Here is a 20,584-nt window from a genome sequence, read left to right as displayed (position 1 = left end):
ACACAGGTCATAAATATGTTTTTCTGATTTAATTAAGAGCTTGTTTAATTAGACAATAAAAAAGTTAAGGTTAATTCAAAGAGTTTGTTTTGGTTAACTAATTTAGGTAAAAGAGATTATACTATAGTTTGTTAGTTTTTCTCAGTACCAGCTTAAATAGAACGCATCTCGAATAACCAGATTTGAACTAATTACATGGTTAGGAAAGTTGTATCAGAACTGAAATCGTCATTATTATTGATTTTCGTTTAATTTATTTTCATAGCAATATTAGTTTTTGGTTTTAATCACCCCCTCCCTTTTAATAATTTCTTTTTTTGTGTCCTGAGGATTCAACCCTGCTTCCTTATACTATATTATTAGTTCGACCAACAGTGAAATTTTATTTGTTTAATATGCCCACGACAACATGTCAACATGTCTCATTCGATATGGATGAGTTTTAACAAATTTTAGGTTGCATTTGGATACGTATTTTGGAAAATCTGGCATCAAATTCGATTTCATTCATAGGATTTGGATGTAGTTGTAATTCAATGGATATGATACATTCAATCTAGTTTGGTTAAAATCAGAATTTTGATCGGATCCGAATTTTGGATCTGACTGGCTCCATTTTAATTGGATATTCAATTATGTTTTGTATCTATACTTATCAATGAGCCTAAAATTACCCACCATACATAGTTCGATGTGATAGTTAAATGACCTATTGTTAAATGAGTTGATCTCACATGTATGATAGACATTCAATGGATTAAACTATATTATCGTAAGATATTATGTTGATGCTAAAAGGATATGAAATTTAGTGGTCACTGACCTCTTCACTTAATGGATAATAAAACTTTTCGATTTTAAATATGTCATAAATTAGATTTTAAAAAATATGTTTTGTTGATATATATATATATATATATATATAATTTTGGTAGAGTTGCATAAATAACAAAATGATAATACCTTAATTCATTTAATTTTTATGAGCTCAATAATTGTGGATGATCTAATGATACTCACTTCTATTTTTGGAAATTGAAATATGATCTTAGCTCCCAAAAACTATATAGATCGATTGAATTCATATTACAAAAAGAATTACTCATGCTAAGAGAAAAGCTAACCATAATGCCAAATAATACGAATGACAAAAAAAAATATATAAATCGATTGAATTCATATTACAAAAAGAATGACTCATGCTAATAGAAAAGCTAACCATACCACCACATAATACCTTAGTATCATGGGTTCGAATCTTGAATAACTATAATTACATGTAAGTTGACTAAATTCGTTGACATAGTTTAAAGGCATGCATGATAACATCTTTCATCCACATTATCCACCATGTCTATTTCAAGGAAGTCGTTTGTTTTGAGAATCTTCTTATGGATTGAACGAGAATCTTCCCAGAATTCCTTGCTTGTATGGCAAATATGTTTTTTTCTTCATGTCATTTGAAACTGCCCGGTTCACCGTGTAATGGTGTTCATGAGCCGATACTCGTCCTTTTCTCTTCGACACCGATCCAGAGTTCCTGATATCTTGATCATGTTTCCTGAAGATAGCTGAGTATTTCTTCATTGGGTCTCTGTCCATTGCTCTCCCTTCTGAAGCACTTCTGAACAAGAACAGGTCCATGAAGCTCCATTTTCTTGAACCATTTTCCGAAGAAAACCCTGAAGGAATGGAAGAACTCGAGCTGATGGGAGGCATCATGTACGTATCCCTAAGTTGTTGTTCCCGCCGTTGATCTGAGCTCCCAAGTGGTGACAATGATCTCGTTCTTCTACTTCTTGAAGAAGGTAAACGAGAATAAGAAGAGCCCCTCTCTCTTCCTCTTTCTCTCTCTTCTTTCTTCTCTTGCAGGCGAGTCTGAGGATCGACTGTTTTGATTACGCCGCCGTGGAACAAATCTTCAGCCGGAACTGAATCCCTACCGAAATGGCAACTTACATCAAATGAAAATTCATCTTCAAACAAGTTGTTGGATGTCTTGGGAACCCCCGGTTTCTCCTCCCATGCGAATGGAACGGCGGCAAGACAACTACTCCGGTTAGCACCGGCAGCAATCAACAGCTCGTCGAACTCACAATACACATCCGTCAGTCGATTATTAGTGGGGCTCGAGGGAGCACTAGTGTAGTAACCGCATCCGTCTGATGAAGAATTGAAACCGAAATCCATTGCTGCTGCAACGTCCATGCTGGGTTTGTGAAGAAATTTAGGAAATCAGCCATGGATGGTTGATGGTTATAAGTGAAAGGAGTAGGATCGAGGAAGAAGACGAGAAGGTGCATAAGCCCAAATAACGTTGACTGAAAAATAAGGTAGTCTAAGTTGCCGCCTTGTTGTTTAATTAGTTCTTATAGCAACGTTTCTGTTGTGTTGTTTCTTGGAATATTAAAAGGTTCAAGAAGCTTACCATTTATCAATCTAAAATATTTTTATTTATTTTAAATTGGAAATATTAAGTAGGAGAAATATATTGATATATTTTAATTTTAATTTAATTGAGAAAACATGTTTATTTAACGTTATCTGGTTAACAGGATGTTGTGACAATCTTGACTTGTAATTTAACGATTCGAACGTCACGCCGTAATAGTATTTTAGTATGGGAGAGTGACAATCTAATATATATCAAGATTTTGTATTTGGACTTTGTTTATTGCCTTAGCTCCTTGCTAACTGCTTTCTTATTTATAATATATAGTTTCTATTTGCCTCTTCAAAAAATATATATATCAAGATTTTTTTTCCTTCTTTAGAAATACATATTTTATAAATTTTATTAGGTAAATATATCTTAGTTAAGTTTTGTCGTGTAGATGTTTAAATATGGTTACTACATATCAAACAACATGATATCATATAGAAATATATTCTTTTTCATAATCATATATAAGTATATTTTCTCATTAATAACAAGCTAAACAAATTATTCACGAGTAAATGTATAACATTAATAAAGATAAACAAATTACTCGTGATTTTTTATCGTATAACCGTATACAAGTTCTGTTTGCCCAAACACTATCGTCGTCGATTGTATAACAACACCAACAAATTGTCTATCCCTCTCTTAATCAAATATTTTATTTCATAAACGTAGATAAACATATTTCTGATATTGAATGTAAAATGGATATCGGTGAAGGGAAGAATGACGAAGTGGTGAATATATATATATATATATATATATATATATATATATATATATATATATATATATATATATATATATATATATATATATATATATATATATATATATATATTCATTTGATATAATACTAATTTTATGAGACCGTGAGATCAAATCTAAAAATAATTTTAAAATACAAAATAAAATGAAAAATCCAAAAAATCTTTTGTTAATTATTATTTTCGGAACTTTAATTACCTAGAAAAAAATAAAAAAAATTACTGTTTTTTTTTTTTGAAAAATACGTGTGTGTTCAACAGAGAACATTTTTTTTTGACAAAGCATTTGAGAACAAATTTGGAGCACTCATTTAAAAAAATATTATTTACTTCTTTAATGATTTATATATTATTTATTTATTTTATTATATAAAAAATAAAAAACATATCCCACCAATCATACCCTCGCACCCTACCCTACGATATGTTTTCATTTTTCAGAACATTACATTTCAATGCACCACAAAGACATTCGGACCGCCACCAACCGTCGTCGAACCGCCACCGCATCGAATCTTTGTGAAATGTCATCGCGAACCACTTCTAATTATCTCTTCTCTTCCTAAACCAGCTCCATCTGCCGTTCATTTTCCTCCGTCGAAAAGGTGCCTCACTGGAAACAACCTTGTCGGAAATCACCTCCTGCTCTTCTCGTTTTCATCATCAGATCTGGTGTCATTGTTAGGCGGGTCAAACCCAACAAATAAAGGAGTACGATATACTCCAAAATAATCCCACTATATTGCACTAAAAGGTAGTACAAGGCAAGCAAGGTCGATCCACAGAGACACGGGACACTTGGTCTATACCTATTTGCACAAGGTACTATGGTCACCAATAGTAAAGAGAGGGGGGTTTAGAATGCAATGATTAAACAAACAATTAAAAACATAAGCAATCAACTAAATTCGTGAATTAAATTCAGAATTTGTAAGGACTCTAACCCCATGTATGACAATTTATCAATGTGACTCAAAGATGACACAATATTCGTTCAACTCTATCTAATTAAGTTGGTACTTGAAAGTGCTAATAAGCTCTAACACTTCCCATTCACCATATTAATTAACCAAAACAAGCTCTTTGATTAATCCTAACCTTATTAACTTAATCTAAACAAGCTCTTAGGATTAGATTATAAGATTGCATGAAGCTTTATGTGAATGTTCCCAACAACACCCAATACTCCTCATAAGCTCGGGAGTGTAAAAGTGTATGAATAAGATTTACACTAAATTCATTCAATAGAGATCAATTTAATGCTTGTTACTTGTTCAATTTCACAAAACAACTACGGATTTTGTAAAAGAGATAACTTGAATGACCTAACCCTAATTCAAATGGCCAATAAGAATCATAATTAGAATCAAACATTCGATTGAAGCAAAATCAAATTCATTATATAGAAATTAAGAACAAATATCATGTCATATGAATGAAGTCACTACCAAGAAGTCAAAACATGAAATTGGAGAAATTAGGGTTCTAGCCACACATGGCTAGAGCAAGATCACAAGTCTAAAAGATGAAATTAAGTGTAATTACAACTTAAAAAAACAAGAATTAATGTTTCCAAATGATTAATGGACAAACCCTTGCAAAAAGCTTCGAATTCCCTTCTCCAATGGTGCTCTGATATGTTCTGTGTATCTAAAAATGACCCTCAACCCGTAATATGAAAGATAGGAAAAACTGCCAAAAAGTTGGTTTTTGGGTCGAACACGGCCCGTGTTAAAATAGGCTAAACTGACACGGGTCATGTTCAGCAACATGCCCCGTGTTGATTTGCACTAAACTGACACGGGTCGTGTTCAACATGGTCAACAGCTCCCATTTTGGTCAAACACGCCCCGTGCCCACTTTTCAGTGTAAATTCAACACGCCCCGTGTACCTCTCTGACTCCAATTCCAAACTTGATTTTTCCAACTTTTTCGTTCTTCGCCCGATCGTCCCGAAATCTCCACCAATGCTTCCCGACACTTCCCAAAGCGCGTTCCACCCTCCGGTTTACCTGAAAAATATATAAAAGTGTGCAAATAAGGTTGTTCTAGAGACTAAAATGAATATGATGAAATGCAAGGAAAAGGAAGAACAATTGTGCTAAATATATGCATAAAATGGGACTAAAAGGTGCGCAAAAAGGTGCACAAATAGCACCTAACAAATCTCCCCAAGCTTAGACCGTTCTTGTCCTCAAGAAAGAACAAGAACCGGACAACAGGACGATTTCTAGATGGCAAAAAGAAAAACTTAGAATGAAAAGAGGATGAAGGATCCTAAAGGTTAAGAATGAATGCATGCAATGTAATGCCATGAAAATTAAGGTATGTACAAAATGCACTTGAGAAACAAAATGAAGCAAAAGAAAAGAAGACTAAGAATGAACTCAAAATATGTACTTTTGTAACTAAATAAAGGTACGATCAGACTTTACATCGATAGGGCTTCGATCATTGATACCTTGGCAACCATCCTGTTTCCTTCCACATATCACAGACTCTCAATGTGAGGAAGGTCCGAAACGATGTAACCCAATAATCCAACCAAAGTTTTATTTAATCTTTATACCTTACTAAGCTTTATGGGCGAAAATAACATAGTCCGGATTTCATGTCCTTAAGACTAGATGGCCAAGAATCAGAATCGACGCCTCCTTAAGAACCCGTCACGGCGAATCAGCTTTCGCTGAAATAGTGAGCCCACCCGAAGGGGCTCAGCTCCTATGCTTTCACTTTTTCGAGAGCCACAAGTATCATATCACACAGTTCTTCATTCGCCATATTTGACTTGAGTTGGCTTTTGATTTGATTGAACTTTGATTTGTACTTCGTTTTGAATTTGGATTCTTCAATCTTCATCTTTGGAATTTCTTTAGATTTCTTCGTTTTGGCATTTGAAATTCTGATTAGGGTACTGGATATGATAGTTGTACCCTTCCTTCATTATTGACTGTGTGGGTCTGATACTTAAGCTCTCTGTTACCACGGGGGTAACGCGTGTCAACAAATAGGTACATGTTCTGTGGGTTCAGAGTTGCCGATAAAGATTCTTTTTAAACATTCAAAAGCAAATCATCCTAAAGCTGTTATTACCGCCCAAAAAACGTTTCAATATAATTTTTTTTTATTATCTGAGGCTAGGGTCTCGAATTACGGTGTTTGGGTCCCCTAGTTATGACAGTTGATTCTATGCTTCCGGTAACAATCCGGTTGCTTCGGTATTTTTCATTTCATGGAGCAATTGTATGTAAAGAGTGTCATCGTCTCGTACACTTTTTTTTTTTAAGAAAGGTTTGAAAATAAGAAAATGCATGCATGAGAATGAGTGAACCTTTTTAAAGAAAAATTTGAAAATAAGAAAAAAAAAATAAGAGTTTTAAGGAAAAAATTAAAAATAAGAAAATGCATGCATGAGAATGAGTGAACCTAATATACAAGTCTACCCCTCCCCAAGCTTAAAGATAAGCATCGTCCCCGATGCTTGGAGAGGGTGGAACAACCTAAAACGGAGGTGGAGGAGGAGGATAGTAGCTGGGGTTTCGGGTCCAAGCCCAGGAGTCCTCCTCATGTTTGCGTTGACTCTCTTGATCCCGAGCGTACTGGGTGGTGAAGGTGGAAAAATTCTGGGTCAGGCTGGTAATATCCTGCTGATAGGTGTCGAGGCGGGTATGGATTGATTGGAATTCGTCCATATATTGTTGATGATAAGGCGGGGGTGCAGCAAAATGGGATGAGCTGCCACCCCCGGTGGGAGAAGCATGGTGAGGCTCCTCCTCTTCTTTATCATCATCACCATCTTCCTCGTTTTCTTCACTTTGCTCATCTACCTCGGTGGAGTATGAGTGGGGGAAGATGTATGGAATGATTTGCCAATCAGTCATATGAATGGGATTTCGGAAATCAAGAATGCCTTTATTTTCTGGTGTGATGAGGAGCTTGGGATCATGATTTTGACCCACGGTCCAATGGTGTGTGCCATCGCCTGCCGAGCGGAAGAGTCGCATGGACTCAAGGACAATAGTGGTGAGATAAGGCTCACCCGGCAGTGGCTGGTGGGGACCGGGGTATGGGGCTCGGATGTAGGCGCTCTTGGTGAGCATGCTGACAATACCCCCGCAAACAATCTTTCCCGATCGAGATGCGCTAAGGCGGATGAGCTTGTGGCACAGAAACCGACCATAATGAGGAATGAGGTTATTCTCGGGATGGGTCATTGCATAAAGGATTTTAAGTTCCAACGCGCTAATGGTGCTTCGCTCCTCTCTAGGGGCGACGAGCGAAGTAATGATTCTGTGTGCTACCTTAATCACAGGATGGATAAGTGATGAGGCTTTAGCAGCGCTAGAGACATATGGGTGTAATTGGGTGAGCTGGGTCCACCAAGTCATATCGTAGTATCCTTGGATTGGGTCAGTGGGGCCAAATGTGTTTTCCATTGGGGCCCCCACAATGGCATTGATTTGATCCAAGGAGATCTCATAGTCTTGATTCATTAGACGGAAGTAGAGGATCCCATGGTCTAAATAAACTGAGGATAGAAACTCATCTGTTGGGACTTTATAGCTCAATTCATGGACCCTCAACAAGCCGTGCCACCCTATGTTGCGAAACAGGGTTTTGACTTGATTGTAAACATGCAACTCTTTTAAGGTTGGAACATGCGCGAATGTTTGGATGGCATGACCCCGTTTAAGGAATAACTCAAGTTTACCCTGTTGAACTAGGCCAAGACATACGACACCACAATGAGACGGGTCGGCTGGGGGTGTTGGGGACCTAGATGGAGGTGATGGAGATCTAGGCTTCCGACGGTGGGCGGATGATTTGGTTTGTCTTGGTCTTTTGGAAGATGTAGCTTCCATAGTCAAGTTTGGGACAGATTAAAAGTCAACGGGTCAAAATGTCAAAAAGTCAACTATTGACGGGTCCAGTCAACTTTGAACTTGGCCACCAAAATTTCACGGGAAATTTGGTTTTCAAAGATTTCCAACTAAGAATCAAATCCAAATAGACCACAATTTCAAGTATTTGACTCAAGAACACAAAATTCAAAGGTTAGGAGTTGGAAATAATTTACCGAATCGTGTGTTGGATCGTGTTGTTCTTGATGGAAAAGATCTTCTTTAACCTCCCCAAGCTTGCCCCTTTCAAGATTGAGACACTAAAACACCAAAATCAAGTGAGAATTTTTGGATCTAGGGTTTGTCAAAACCCCCAAATCCACCATTAAAATGCAAGAAAATGGTGTTTAAGATGGAGAAGATGAAGTGTAGATGATGAAAATCAAACCTTTTTGTAGATGAAAATCAAAATCTTGAAGAAATTGAAAGGTATTTGATGAAAATCAGACCTAAGGTTTTGTTGGGAGAGAGGGGCTGTTAGGAAGTGAAAGTGGGGATAAATGAGGTCAAATCCCGATGTTTTTCTTTAAAAAGGGGTGTAACTGCTGCGCGGACACGACCCGTGTCCGCCTTAATCCAATTCGACACGCCCCGTGTTGGGGTTCTTATGCTGAAATATGGACGAACACGACCCGTGTTGCTCTCTGAAAGAATTTGGGACTTTTTTTTCATTAACACGACCCGTGTCATTTACAGGCCAAAATAGGACACGACCCATGTTGCTCTCTGGAAGAATTTGGGACTTTTTTTCATGAACACGGCACGTGTCATTTGCAGGCCAAAATAGGACACGACCCGTGTTGCTCTCTGGAAGAATTTGGGACTTTTTTCATGAACACGGCCCGTGTCACTTGCAGGCCAAAATGGGACACGACCCGTGTTGGTCCCTAGATGCTAATCCCCACCTTTTGAATTTGAAAATTTCCCTCTCTTGGAAATGAAGTACTTTTCCACCCCAAGGTCCGTTCTTTTGGTTTGAAAACAATGACAAAACACATCTGGAACACTAAAAAAATAAGAATGCAAAGAACGAAATGTTTTAACAAAAAATGACGAAAATACCCCCGGGTTGCCTCCCGGTTAGCTGCCCTTGTTTTAGGTCGTTGGCTCGACTTTTTCCCCCAGGTGTGATTCATTCTTGGTATGTGGGGTTCTCCAACTCGTCTACCTCTTCATTCTTCACCTCAAATCCTTCATAAAACGGCTTCAACATGTGACCATTAACTTTGAATGTTTTACCCGTTTGCTTGCTCGTGACTTCCACTGCACCATGGTCAAACACCCTTGTGACCACGAAAGGACCGACCCATCTTGATCTTAACTTTCCTGAAATTAGCTTGAATCTCAAGTGATAAAGCAACACCTTTTGTCCTTGTATAAAAGTCTTTCGGGAGATTGCTCTGTCATGATATGTTTTTGTTTTCTCCTTATAGATCATGTTACTTTCGTATGCATCATTCCGAATCTCTTCTAGCTCTTGGATATCCAGTTTCCTTTTATTTCCCACCTCATCTTCAGTCAAGTTGAATTTCTTTACCGCCCAAAAAGCTTTATGCTCAAGCTCAACTGGGAGATGGCATGCTTTACCAAACACAAGTCGATATGGGGACATACCAATGGGAGTTTTAAAAGCAATACGGTATGCCCATAAGGTATCATCTAGCCTCAAGCTCCAGTCTTTGCGGTTTGGGTTGACTGTTTTCTCCAAGATACTTTTGATTTGTCTGTTTGAGACTTCTGCTTGTCCATTGGTTTGGGGATGATAAGCTGTTGAGACTTTGTGTGTCACTCCATATCTCTTCAAAACAGCTTCTAGCATCCGATTGCAAAAATGGGTCCTGTGGTCACTTATGAGCGCCTTTGGTGTGCCAAACCGTGAGAAAATCTGTACCTTAAGGAAATCAACCACAACTTTGGAATCATTAGTACGGCTGACCTTAGTCTCCACCCATTTGGACACATAGTCCACTGTTAATAAAATATAAGAGCAACCAAAAGAGGGCGGAAATGGTCCCATAAAGTCAATGCCCCATACATCAAAAATTTCACATACTAGAATAGGGGTAAGGGGCATTTGATTTCTAGAGCTTAAAGACCCAGATTTTTGGCATTTTTCACAATGTGCACAAAGTACATAGGAATCATGGAAAATATAAGGCCAAAAGAATCCGCTATCTAAAACTTTCCTAGCTGTCCTTTGGGGTCCAAAGTGACCACCACAAGCATAAGAATGGCAAAAATTAAGGATAGATTGTACCTCTTTTTTCTCAACACACCTGCGAATTACTTGGTCCGCACAGTACTTCCAAAGGTAAGGTTCATCCCATATGTATCGTTTGGCTTCTTTTTTGATTTTGTCTCTTTGCCAACGGGATGAATCTGGGGGAAATTGACTTGTGACCAAGTAGTTGACGATATCTGCATACCATGGTGCTTCTTTGGCTGCAAATAGATTCTCATCCGGAAATGTGTCACAGATGGGTATACCATCTTCGGGTGATACGATGCGACTTAGATGATCCGCAACCAGATTTTCCTTTCCACTCTTGTCTTTGATCTCAATATCGAACTCTTGCAAAAGCAGCATCCACCATATTAACCTCGACTTTGAGTCTTTCTTTGTAAGCAAGTGCTTTATGGCTGCATGGTCCGAATATATGATCACTTTAGTTCCAAGGAGGTATTGTCGAAACTTCTCCAAAGCAAAGACAATAGCAAGAAACTCTTTCTCTGTTGTGGTGTAGTTGCCTTGCGCCCTATCAAGGGTCTTTGATGCATAGTAGATGACATCATGTGCTCGATTAACCTTTTTTCCCAAAACTGCCCCAACCACGGTATTGCTAGCATCACACATGATTTCGAATGGGAGATCCCAATTTGACGGTTGAATAATGGGGGCGGATGTCAACAAATCTTTCAAAAGGTCAAATGCCTTTTTGCATTCATCACCAAACTCAAAATCAGCATCCTTTTGTAGAAGTTGACACATCGGTACCGTAATCTTGGAAAAATCCTTTATAAACCGCCGATAAAAACCTGCATGGCCAAGAAAAGAACGTAATTCCCGAACATTTATCGGGTATGGTAAGCTCTTAATAATATCTGTTTTAGCCTTGTCAACTTCTAAACCTTTCTGGGACACCACATGTCCAAGTATCAAGCCCTTGTCGACCATAAAATGACATTTTTCATAATTAAGGACTAAGTTCGTATCAATGCACCTTTGTAAGATTTTGGTGAGATATTGAAAACATTCATTAAAAGAGTTTCCATAAACAGTAAAATCGTCCATGAAAACCTCTATGATATTTTCAACATATTCTGAAAATATGCTCACCTTACATCTTTGGAAGGTTGCGGGTGCATTGCACAAACCAAAGGGCATGCGTCTATACGCAAAGGTGCCGAAGGGACATGTGAATGTGGTTTTCTCTTGGTCTTCCGGGGCAACCGGAATTTGATGAAAACCAGAGAAACCATCAAGGCAGCAGTAGTGGGATTTCCCGGCCAATCGTTCTAACATATGATCAATGAATGGCAAAGGGAAGTGGTCTTTGCGGGTAGAAGCATTCAGCTTCCTATAATCGATACAAACTCTCCACCCGTTTTTCACACGGGTGGCTACCAATTCCCCTTCGGAGTTTTTGACAACGATAACTCCAGCTTTTTTCGGGACTACTTGCACAGGACTCACCCACTTACTATCAGAAATAGGATAGATTACACCTGCATCCAAGAGCTTCATGATCTCCTTTTTGACCACCTCCATCATAGGTGGATTCAACCTCCTCTATGCTTCACGGGTTAGCTTAAAGTCCTCTTCCGTAAGTATTTTGTGCATGCATAATGATGGGCTCAACCCTTTTATATCCGCAATAGTCCAACCAATAGCCTCCTTGTATTTCTTCAAATGCCAACTAACTATTTTTCTTCTTCTTGTGCCAGCTTAGTCAAAAGTATCACCGGTAGTGTCTCTTCCTCTCCAAGATAGGCATACTTGAGATGGTCGGGAAGAGCCTTCAACTCAAGAGTCGGCGGTTGTACTATGGATGGGAGAAGTTTCGGATTAGATCTTTTTAGCTTCATGCGTGGTGGTTCAACTCTCATGGGTTGTGCTTTCTCCAAGGAATCAATTACTTCGATCAATTCGTCTTCCAATGTGTACTTGTCAGCCAACTCTTTAATCCATGTCTCATCAAAGTGAATGCTCAAGATGGTGGTTAGCACATCTTGGCTTGACATCTCAAAGCAATCATTAGTACATGAATCAATAACATCTATGAAGTTTAAAGAATGAATATCGCTAGGATAACGCATGGCTTCAAAGATATTAAAGTTAATTACCTCACCATCGAAGTACATTGACAAAGTACCATTGGCTACATCTATTTTTGTTTTTGCGGTACTCATAAAGGGTCTCCCCAAAAGGAGGGAGCTCGATTGTGGGGTGTCTTCATCACCCATGTCTAAAACATAAAAGTCAGCGGGAAAAACAAGCTCATTAACTTGCACTAACACGTCCTCCAATACACCTTTCGGATGTACCAAAGACCGATTAGCAAGTTGAATGATAACTCCGGTTTTTGATAAAGGTCCAATTCCCATTGTCTTATAACTTGAATAAGGTAAAACATTAATTGATGCTCCAAGATCAAGCATGGCACGTGGTACAAAAAGGTTACCCATTTTGCAAGGAACCGTGAAAACACCCGGATCCTTACATTTTTCGGTAGCCGCTTTTGTAACATGGCTGAGACATTTTCACCAACCTTCACGGTTTGATTTCCTTTAAGCTTTTTCTTAGATGTACAAAGTTCCTTAAGGAACTTAGCATATCTAGGAATCTGTGTAATGGCATCTAGAAGAGGGATATTGATTTCAACCTTTCGAAACATGGCCATGATTTCGTCATCTTCCCTTTCTCTTTTGGTGCTTGCCAGCCTTGAAGGAAATGGAGCTGGTGTGACTTTCACTTCAGATTCTATTAGCTTCTTGGACTTTGGATTACTCTTCTTTTCCTCTTCTTTGATAGCTTCTTCCACCTCAATCTCCTTCTCTTCTTCTTCTTCTTCTTCCGGCATCTTTGGATTTTCATAGCTTTTCCCACCTCTTAATGTAATTGCACACGCATTGTGTTTTGGGTTCTTCTCCATTTGAGAGGGTAGCTTGCCTTGCGACTCCATCTTACTCACGGACTGAGCAAGTTGTGATACTTGTTGCTCCAGGCTTTTTATGCTCGCCTTGGTTTCTTGTTGAAAGCTTTGAGTACTTGTGGCAAGGCTTTTTACTATGTCTTCTAAGGACATACTTGAAGAACTCGCTTGGGGAGGGGGTTGTTGTGGATGCCTTAATTGGAAATTTTGAGGTTGGAATGATGGTCGTGGTTGATTTTGAGGAAATGGTGGTCTTGGTTGATATTGATGCAATTGATTGTGTTGATAGTTCCCTTGTTGATTGCCTCCCCACCCTTGATTATTGTTCCATCGCTGATCACCTCTTGGTTGCTCATAACCTCTTTGATTTGCCCCCGAATAGCCTCCCATGACTTTCGCTTCTTCATAATCTTCCTCTTGGAGTGTGGGCACATATCAGTTGGATGCCCCACTTGGGTGCAAATACCGCACGGGCGGGGTGTGGGCTGCACACCTTTGTCTTTGGCCAACATCATGACTACTTTCGTGAGCTCGGATAATTGAGCTTCAATCTGAGGAGTTTGTACTTCTTTTACACCCCGGGGTGCATCCGTGTACCATTCTTCATCATGGCTTGAATGTTTGGAATCTTCAGCCATGTTCTTGATTAGATTTCGGATCTCAGTTGGGGTTTTATCAGGCAAAGATCCACCACTAGAGGCGTTAAGAAGCCTTCTTTCCATTGGAGTCATTCCTTCAATGAAATATTGGAGGAGCTGGTACTCAGTGATCCCGTGCTTTGGACAACGAGCACAAAGTTTCTTGAATCTTTCCCAATATGTGTGGAAAGCTTCTCTTTTGTGTTGCTTGATTCCGATAATTTCCCGTCGTAGGGCTGAAGCTTTCATTTCGGGAAAATATTTGTCCAAAAACAATCTCGCAAGATCTACCCAAATAGTTACCGTCCCCGGTGGAAGGTCATAAAGCCAATCTTTGGCCGCGTCTTGCACCGCAAAGGGGAATGCCCTAAGCTTGATTTGGTCCTCCGTGACATTGTGTGGTTTCATACCCACACATACTACATGGAACTCGGTGAGGAACTTATGAGGATCTTCGTTCACCAATCCTCTAAAAGTTGGGAGTAAGTGGATAAGCTCGGATTTTAGTTCCAAGTTGGTGGCGGCTGGGTATGTGATGCAAAGAGGTTGTTGAGTCACCTCTTATCTTGACCATTGACGAAGAGTTTTTCGGGTGGTGGGTTTGGAGGACCTTGATTCCCTCCAGGGTTATGTGCCATGGCTTGAGAATTGGTTGTGGTTTTTAAAGGTGAACTGTTTAGGATATTATTAATAGGTGAAGAGGGTGGAGTGGTATTTATGGGTGAGGTTGTTTGTGGTGAGAGTGATGGGCTTTCTGTTTCTGATGCGGATACACTTAAGAGGGGTATGTCCTCCCAAATGTTGATGACCGGGGGATTGGTTGATGAAGAAGTACCGGAAACTGGTTGCCTCTTACGAAGCTTGACTTGCTTCCTTAACTTCTTTGCAGTCTTCTCTATCTCCGAATCAATTGGCAATGGCGTACATGTACGAAAAGATCTAGGATAAACAATTAGTAACACCGTGTCCCCATCAACGGCGCCAATTTGTTAGGCGTGTCAAACCCAACAAATAAAGGGGTACGATATACTCCAAAATAATCCCACTATATTGCACTAAAAGGTAGTACAAGGCAAGCAATGTCGATCCACAGAGACACGGGACAATTAGTCTATACTTATTTGCACAAGGTACTATGGTCACCAATAGTAAAGAGAGGGGGGTTTAGAATGTAATGATTAAACAAACAATTAAAAACATAAGCAATCAACTAAATGCGTGAATTAAATTCAGAATTTGTAAGGACTCCAACCCCATGTATGACAATTTAGCAATGTGACTCAAAGATGACACAATATTCGTTCAATTCTATCTAAGTTGGTACTTGAAAGTGCTAATAAGCTCTAACACTTCCCATTCTCCATATTAATTAACCAAAACAAGCTCTTTGATTAATCCTAACCTTATTAACTTAATCTAAACAAGCTCTTAGGATTAGATTATAGGATTGCATGAAGCTTTATGTGAATGTTCCCAACAACACCCAATACTCCTCATAAGCTCGGGAGTGTAAAAGTGTATGAATAAGATTTACACTAAATTCATTCAATAGAGATCAATTTAATGCTTGTTACTTGTTCAATTTCACAAAACAACTACGGATTTTGTAAAAGAGATAACTTGAATGACCTAACCCTAATTCAAATGGCCAATAAGAATCATAATTAGAATCAAACATTCGATTGAAGCAAAATCAAATTCATTAGATAGAAATTAAGAACAAATATCATGTCATATGAATGAAGTCACTACCAAGAAGTCAAAACATGAAATTGGAGAAATTAGGGTTCTAGCCACACATGGCTAGAACAAGATCACAAGTCTAAAAGATGAAATTAAGTGTAATTACAACTTACAAAAACAAGAACTAATGTTTCCAAATGATTAACGGAAAAACCCTTGCAAAAAGCTTCGAATTCCCTTCTCCAATGGTGCTCTGATATGTTCTGTGTATCTTAAAATGACCCTCAACCCGTAATATGAAAGATAGGAAAAACTGCCAAAAGTTGGTTTTTGGGTCGAACACGGCCCGTGTTAAAATAGGCTAAACTGACACGGGTCGTGTTCAGCAACACGCCCCGTGTTGATTTGCACTAAACTGACACGGGTCGTGTTCAGCATGGTCAACAGCTCCCATTTTGGTCAAACACGCCCCGTGCCCACTTTTCAGTGTAAATTCAACACGCCCCATGTACCTCTCTGACTCCAATTCCAAACTTGATTTTTCCAACTTTTTCGTTCTTCGCCCGATCGTCCCGAAATCTCCACCAATGCTTCCCGACACTTCCCAAAGCGCGTTCCACCCTCCGGTTTACCTGAAAAATATATAAAAGTGTGCAAATAAGTTTGTTCTAGAGACTAAAATGAATATGATGAAATGCAAGGAAAATGAAGAACAATTGTGCTAAATATATGCATAAAATGGGACTAAAAGGTGCGCAAAAAGGTGCACAAATAGCACCTAACATATGTACTCTAATTCACAAGAAGAATCAACCACTATCGCTTGTTTGGAACTTTTCCAGGTTACCACTCCTTCATTAAGGGTAAACACCCAGCTAGATTGAGAAAGAAGGTTTTCTCTGTCTGTCTGAAAGCTAGTGTCACTATACCCAGTTACTCTTAAGTTATCACTGCCACCAAGCACAAGGACCCAATACTTAGTTCTTCGCAGATACTTCAGAATATTCTTGACTGCTATACAATGAGATCCACCCGGATTTCCCTGATATCTACTAACCATGCTCAAAGAGAAAGCCACATCAGGATGAGTACAGGTCATAACATACATGATAGATCCAACGGTGGAAACATATAGAACTCTACTCATTTATGATACTTCTGCATCAGTACTCGGACTCTGAATCTTGCTCAGTTTGGTATTACTCTGTATTGGCAACTTTCCCTTCTTGGAATTCTCCATACTAAAATGTTTTAGTACCTTATCCAAGTATGTACTTTGACTAAGGCCAATCAGTCTTCTACTCTTGTCTCTCAAAATCCTTATCTCTAGAATATAAGCAGCCTCTCCCAGATAGTTCATAGTGAAACACTTTCCAAGCCAAGACTTAACTACTTGCAAAGTTGGAATGTCGTTTCGTATAAGAAGTATGTCATCAACATACAATACCAGGAAGGTCACAATACTCCAACTAACTTTGACATATACACAAGATTCATCTTCACTTCTAGAGAAACCAAATTCTTTGACTTTCTAGTCAAAGCAAAGATTCCATCTGCGAGAAGCTTGTTTCAATCCATAGATTGATTTCTCAAGCTTACACACTCTATTGGGGAACTTTGCATCCTCAAAACCCTCTGGCTGACTAATGTAAAAATATTCAGCCAATTTCTCATTAAGGAGAGCAGTTTTGACATCCACACGCCATAATAGAAATTAGGTTTTGATTATATTCTCTGGGTTTTTTTCTAGTTGAAATTGAGGGTTGAACATATGGGTTTTTCCGGCAAAAAAGGAGGCAGCCTTGCCGGATGGAGAAGACGATCGTGATTGTCAACTTATTGTGGTGATGAATTGAGGTTGGGCTTGGGTGGACCTATTGTTTTAATGTATATATATACAAAAATTAATAAATCAAAAATGAATTATCAATAATTATATATAAATAAATCAAAAAAAAAAAAAAAAGACAATGGTAGTATAGTCATTTTAGGTTTGAGACGGACTAACCGTGAAACAAAACTAAACTATAAGGATCATCCGAATTAAAAGAATAAGTTAAGGATCAATCGTGTAAATTACTATAAACCAAAGGGACCATCCACGTAATTTACTCATAATAATAATATAGTAAAAGGGTGATATTTAATGGGGAAATATTCAGAAACTAGGCTTTCTAAATGGGCCTTTGGTGTCGAATTCATTATAACGTGAACTAGTGGACTTGGTCTAAATCTACAATAATGGAATATTCCAATATGTCCAACTAAATTCTAGCATGGTTTATTTTGTCCAGTAAATATATCTGTTTTCTCGTTGGGAATTTATTAGGGATGGTAATTGTTGACACAACACGAAAAAAATATACGAAACGAAACGAAATTAGGACGAAACTGAAATTTAAATTCGTGTCCGTGTCGTGTTCGTGTTAAGTGTAAAAAACACGATTTCGTATCGTTTCGTGTTTGTGTATAAAATTTGACACGGAATTGACACGATTAACATTTATTTGTTGTGTTTTTCATGTTTGTCGTGTTTTTCGTGTTATGTATGATTAAATATGAATTAAATAAACTAATTTTTTATTATGTTATGTTTATCGTGTCGTGTCGTGTTTGTCGTTTTAATCGGTTCGTTTTCATGTTAGTTAAAATAAACATGACATCGTGTCGTGTCGAATTCGCGTTACATAAAACATTGTCGTGTCGTGTCGTGTCAGAAAAAACACGATACGATGACCCGATTTGTCACCCCTAGAATTTATCATTCTGAAGGTTTAATTTGGAAAACCTATATAAGGTTATTTACTTACAGGTTCATTTTAATACATAAATCTATACGGTAAACAAGAGGTGCACAAACAGAATATGTATTCTATATTCGAAAAATATTCGAACCGGATATTTCAAAATTCAAAAACCAGTCTCGGCTATGTGAATCGGATATATCACATTCGGTGGATACGAATTCGATCCACAAAAAAAATGAAATCATATATTTAACCTAGACTTTAGGATATATCCGATGGGTTTGGTTAAAAAAATTGTTGTATAGCATAAACTAGATGTAAAACCTATCTATTACATTGATTCATTTTAAAGAAAAAAAAAAAGAAATTCTAAACATTTAAGAATTTTGAATTTAAAAAAAAAAATAGAAAATTATTAAATTATTAAAATTAAATTGTTTTTTTAATTAAATAAATAATTTAGATAAATAAACAAAGAAAACTAATGAAACTTTAATTCATAAAATTGAATTAGAAGAAAGTCAATTAATGAAATTGATATGTATTTATTATTACATTTATTGTAATTATTAATTTAAATATTATCTGCAAATTACTAAATTGAAAAACCCACAAAACACCATGTAGAAAAAAAAAATTAATTGAAAATAACCAGAAAATGACATGTGACTAAATCAATAAGTGTATGATATGTGATAAAAAGTTTTTTTATATATTAAGGAAGATAAGGGAAAATGTTTCGTACATAATGTTTTTTTCTCTGTATACTACAAGATATGTTTTATAAATTTGTACGCTATAATATTTTAAAATATAAACTATTGTGTATGGATCAGCTCTCATAAACTGTTTGTGTATGTTTTAAAAACATTATTTTTTTTGTAATAAAGATTATTGCGATGAATCAAAAACAACTCGTTGCAGGAAATATAGAAAGGTTTATAACATACCGAAAACTCCGCCTTGAACATTATACAAAGAATGCTTGCAAATTGGTGAACAAGGCGATTTCAATATGATACTAACTAATATCGGATCAGATGGTGCTTTGTTAGTTTGTTTATTTAGGACAATAACGAGGTGAGGATAGCTTTCTTAAAGTTTGCCATCCAAGAAAATTTACCATTCAACCGAGTTTTTTACCAAATGGGTGTGTTTGAAAAAAATATTTACCAAATAGGTGTAGTTTGAAATATATTTACCAAAACAGTATAGTAGTCAAAATATTTACCAAAACAGTTTTTTTTTTTTTTTTACTTTTTAAATATTTTCAGCTTTTTTTTTTTTTTTTTTTTAAATTTTTAGTGTTTTTTAATATAACTTTTGACATTTTTTAACCATTTGCTATTAACTTACATAAAAAAATTACAAATGTATTATATCTCATTTAAGTATCATAACAAATTAATGAAATCTCAAAAAATATCCTTAATTGTAAATAAGATTAATTGATAAAAACAATAATGTTACACATCGTAGATTAAAGTAAATATCAAACGCACGATATATTTTTTGGGTACAAATCCAATAACGATTTCTTACAAAAACAGAATGAAAAAATAAATATGTCTACTGATTGAACCAATTAGCTTTAATGTCTCTGCATTCACCTTGGTTTAGAGGGACATTTTTTCCGATTATGACCACTTTGTCTACAAATCCCACAAAGGTATCCATTTTTTCCTTATTTGATATCCATTCCATTTCATAGTCTTGTTGAGCGAGGACGACCTTTTTTATTCCGTAAAAGCTCTAAATTTGGAAGCAATTGTCTAGATGAAGATTGTGGCCAATACGCTTCATGAGGAAATGGGGAAAACTCAGATGCCCAAGTAAAACAATACTCTGCAATGGAGTAACATTTATGAACATATTGCCAACTATTCAAGGATAGTTTGGCACATACACTCAAAACATGAGAACATGGATATTTAAATATCTCCCACTTACCACATGTACAAGTTTTTTTGTCCAAATTAACTACTTGCACATTTTTTCCTCTTTGAGTTATCAACTCAAATATATCTTTCTCTCGATTAAAAGATCTCAATGAGTGTGCACTTGCTTTTGACATCAAAGCCACTTAACTTGAGGAGTATATGCATCTCCATTGGCTTGGGCACTAGATCCTAACGGACGCCTCACTTCAAAATAATGTACCAATCTATAGAAAGTAAGTTGGACACAAGTTGTGATTGGTAAAAAAAACGAGCACCTTTAAGTACACTGTTAAAAATCTCTGACAAATTTGT

The 20,584-nt window shown here is 37.2% G+C and overlaps 2 protein-coding genes across 2 annotated transcripts; both read right to left on the bottom strand.

The window, feature by feature from the left end:
- Positions 1 to 1,389: 1,389 nt before the first annotated feature.
- LOC145002992 (uncharacterized) lies at positions 1,390 to 2,208 on the bottom strand. Its single transcript, XM_078962162.1, has one exon. It carries the CDS (start codon positions 2,206 to 2,208, stop codon positions 1,390 to 1,392), a length of 819 nt encoding a protein of 272 aa, XP_078818288.1.
- Positions 2,209 to 12,032: 9,824 nt separating this feature from the next.
- LOC145002979 (uncharacterized) lies at positions 12,033 to 13,294 on the bottom strand. The gene is made up of 2 exons (XM_078962151.1): positions 12,833 to 13,294; positions 12,033 to 12,719 (listed from the first exon to the last, which is right to left on the bottom strand). Exons 1-2 carry the CDS (start codon positions 13,292 to 13,294, stop codon positions 12,033 to 12,035), a joined length of 1,149 nt encoding a protein of 382 aa, XP_078818277.1.
- Positions 13,295 to 20,584: the final 7,290 nt, after the last annotated feature.

This window comes from Lactuca saligna, chromosome 1 (assembly GCF_052625555.1).
Source record: "Lactuca saligna cultivar CGN05327 chromosome 1, ASM5262555v1, whole genome shotgun sequence".
Lineage (NCBI taxonomy): Eukaryota > Viridiplantae > Streptophyta > Magnoliopsida > Asterales > Asteraceae > Lactuca > Lactuca saligna.
Note: the sequence above shows the minus strand (reverse complement) of the source record. Positions and strands in the feature narration are given on the sequence as shown.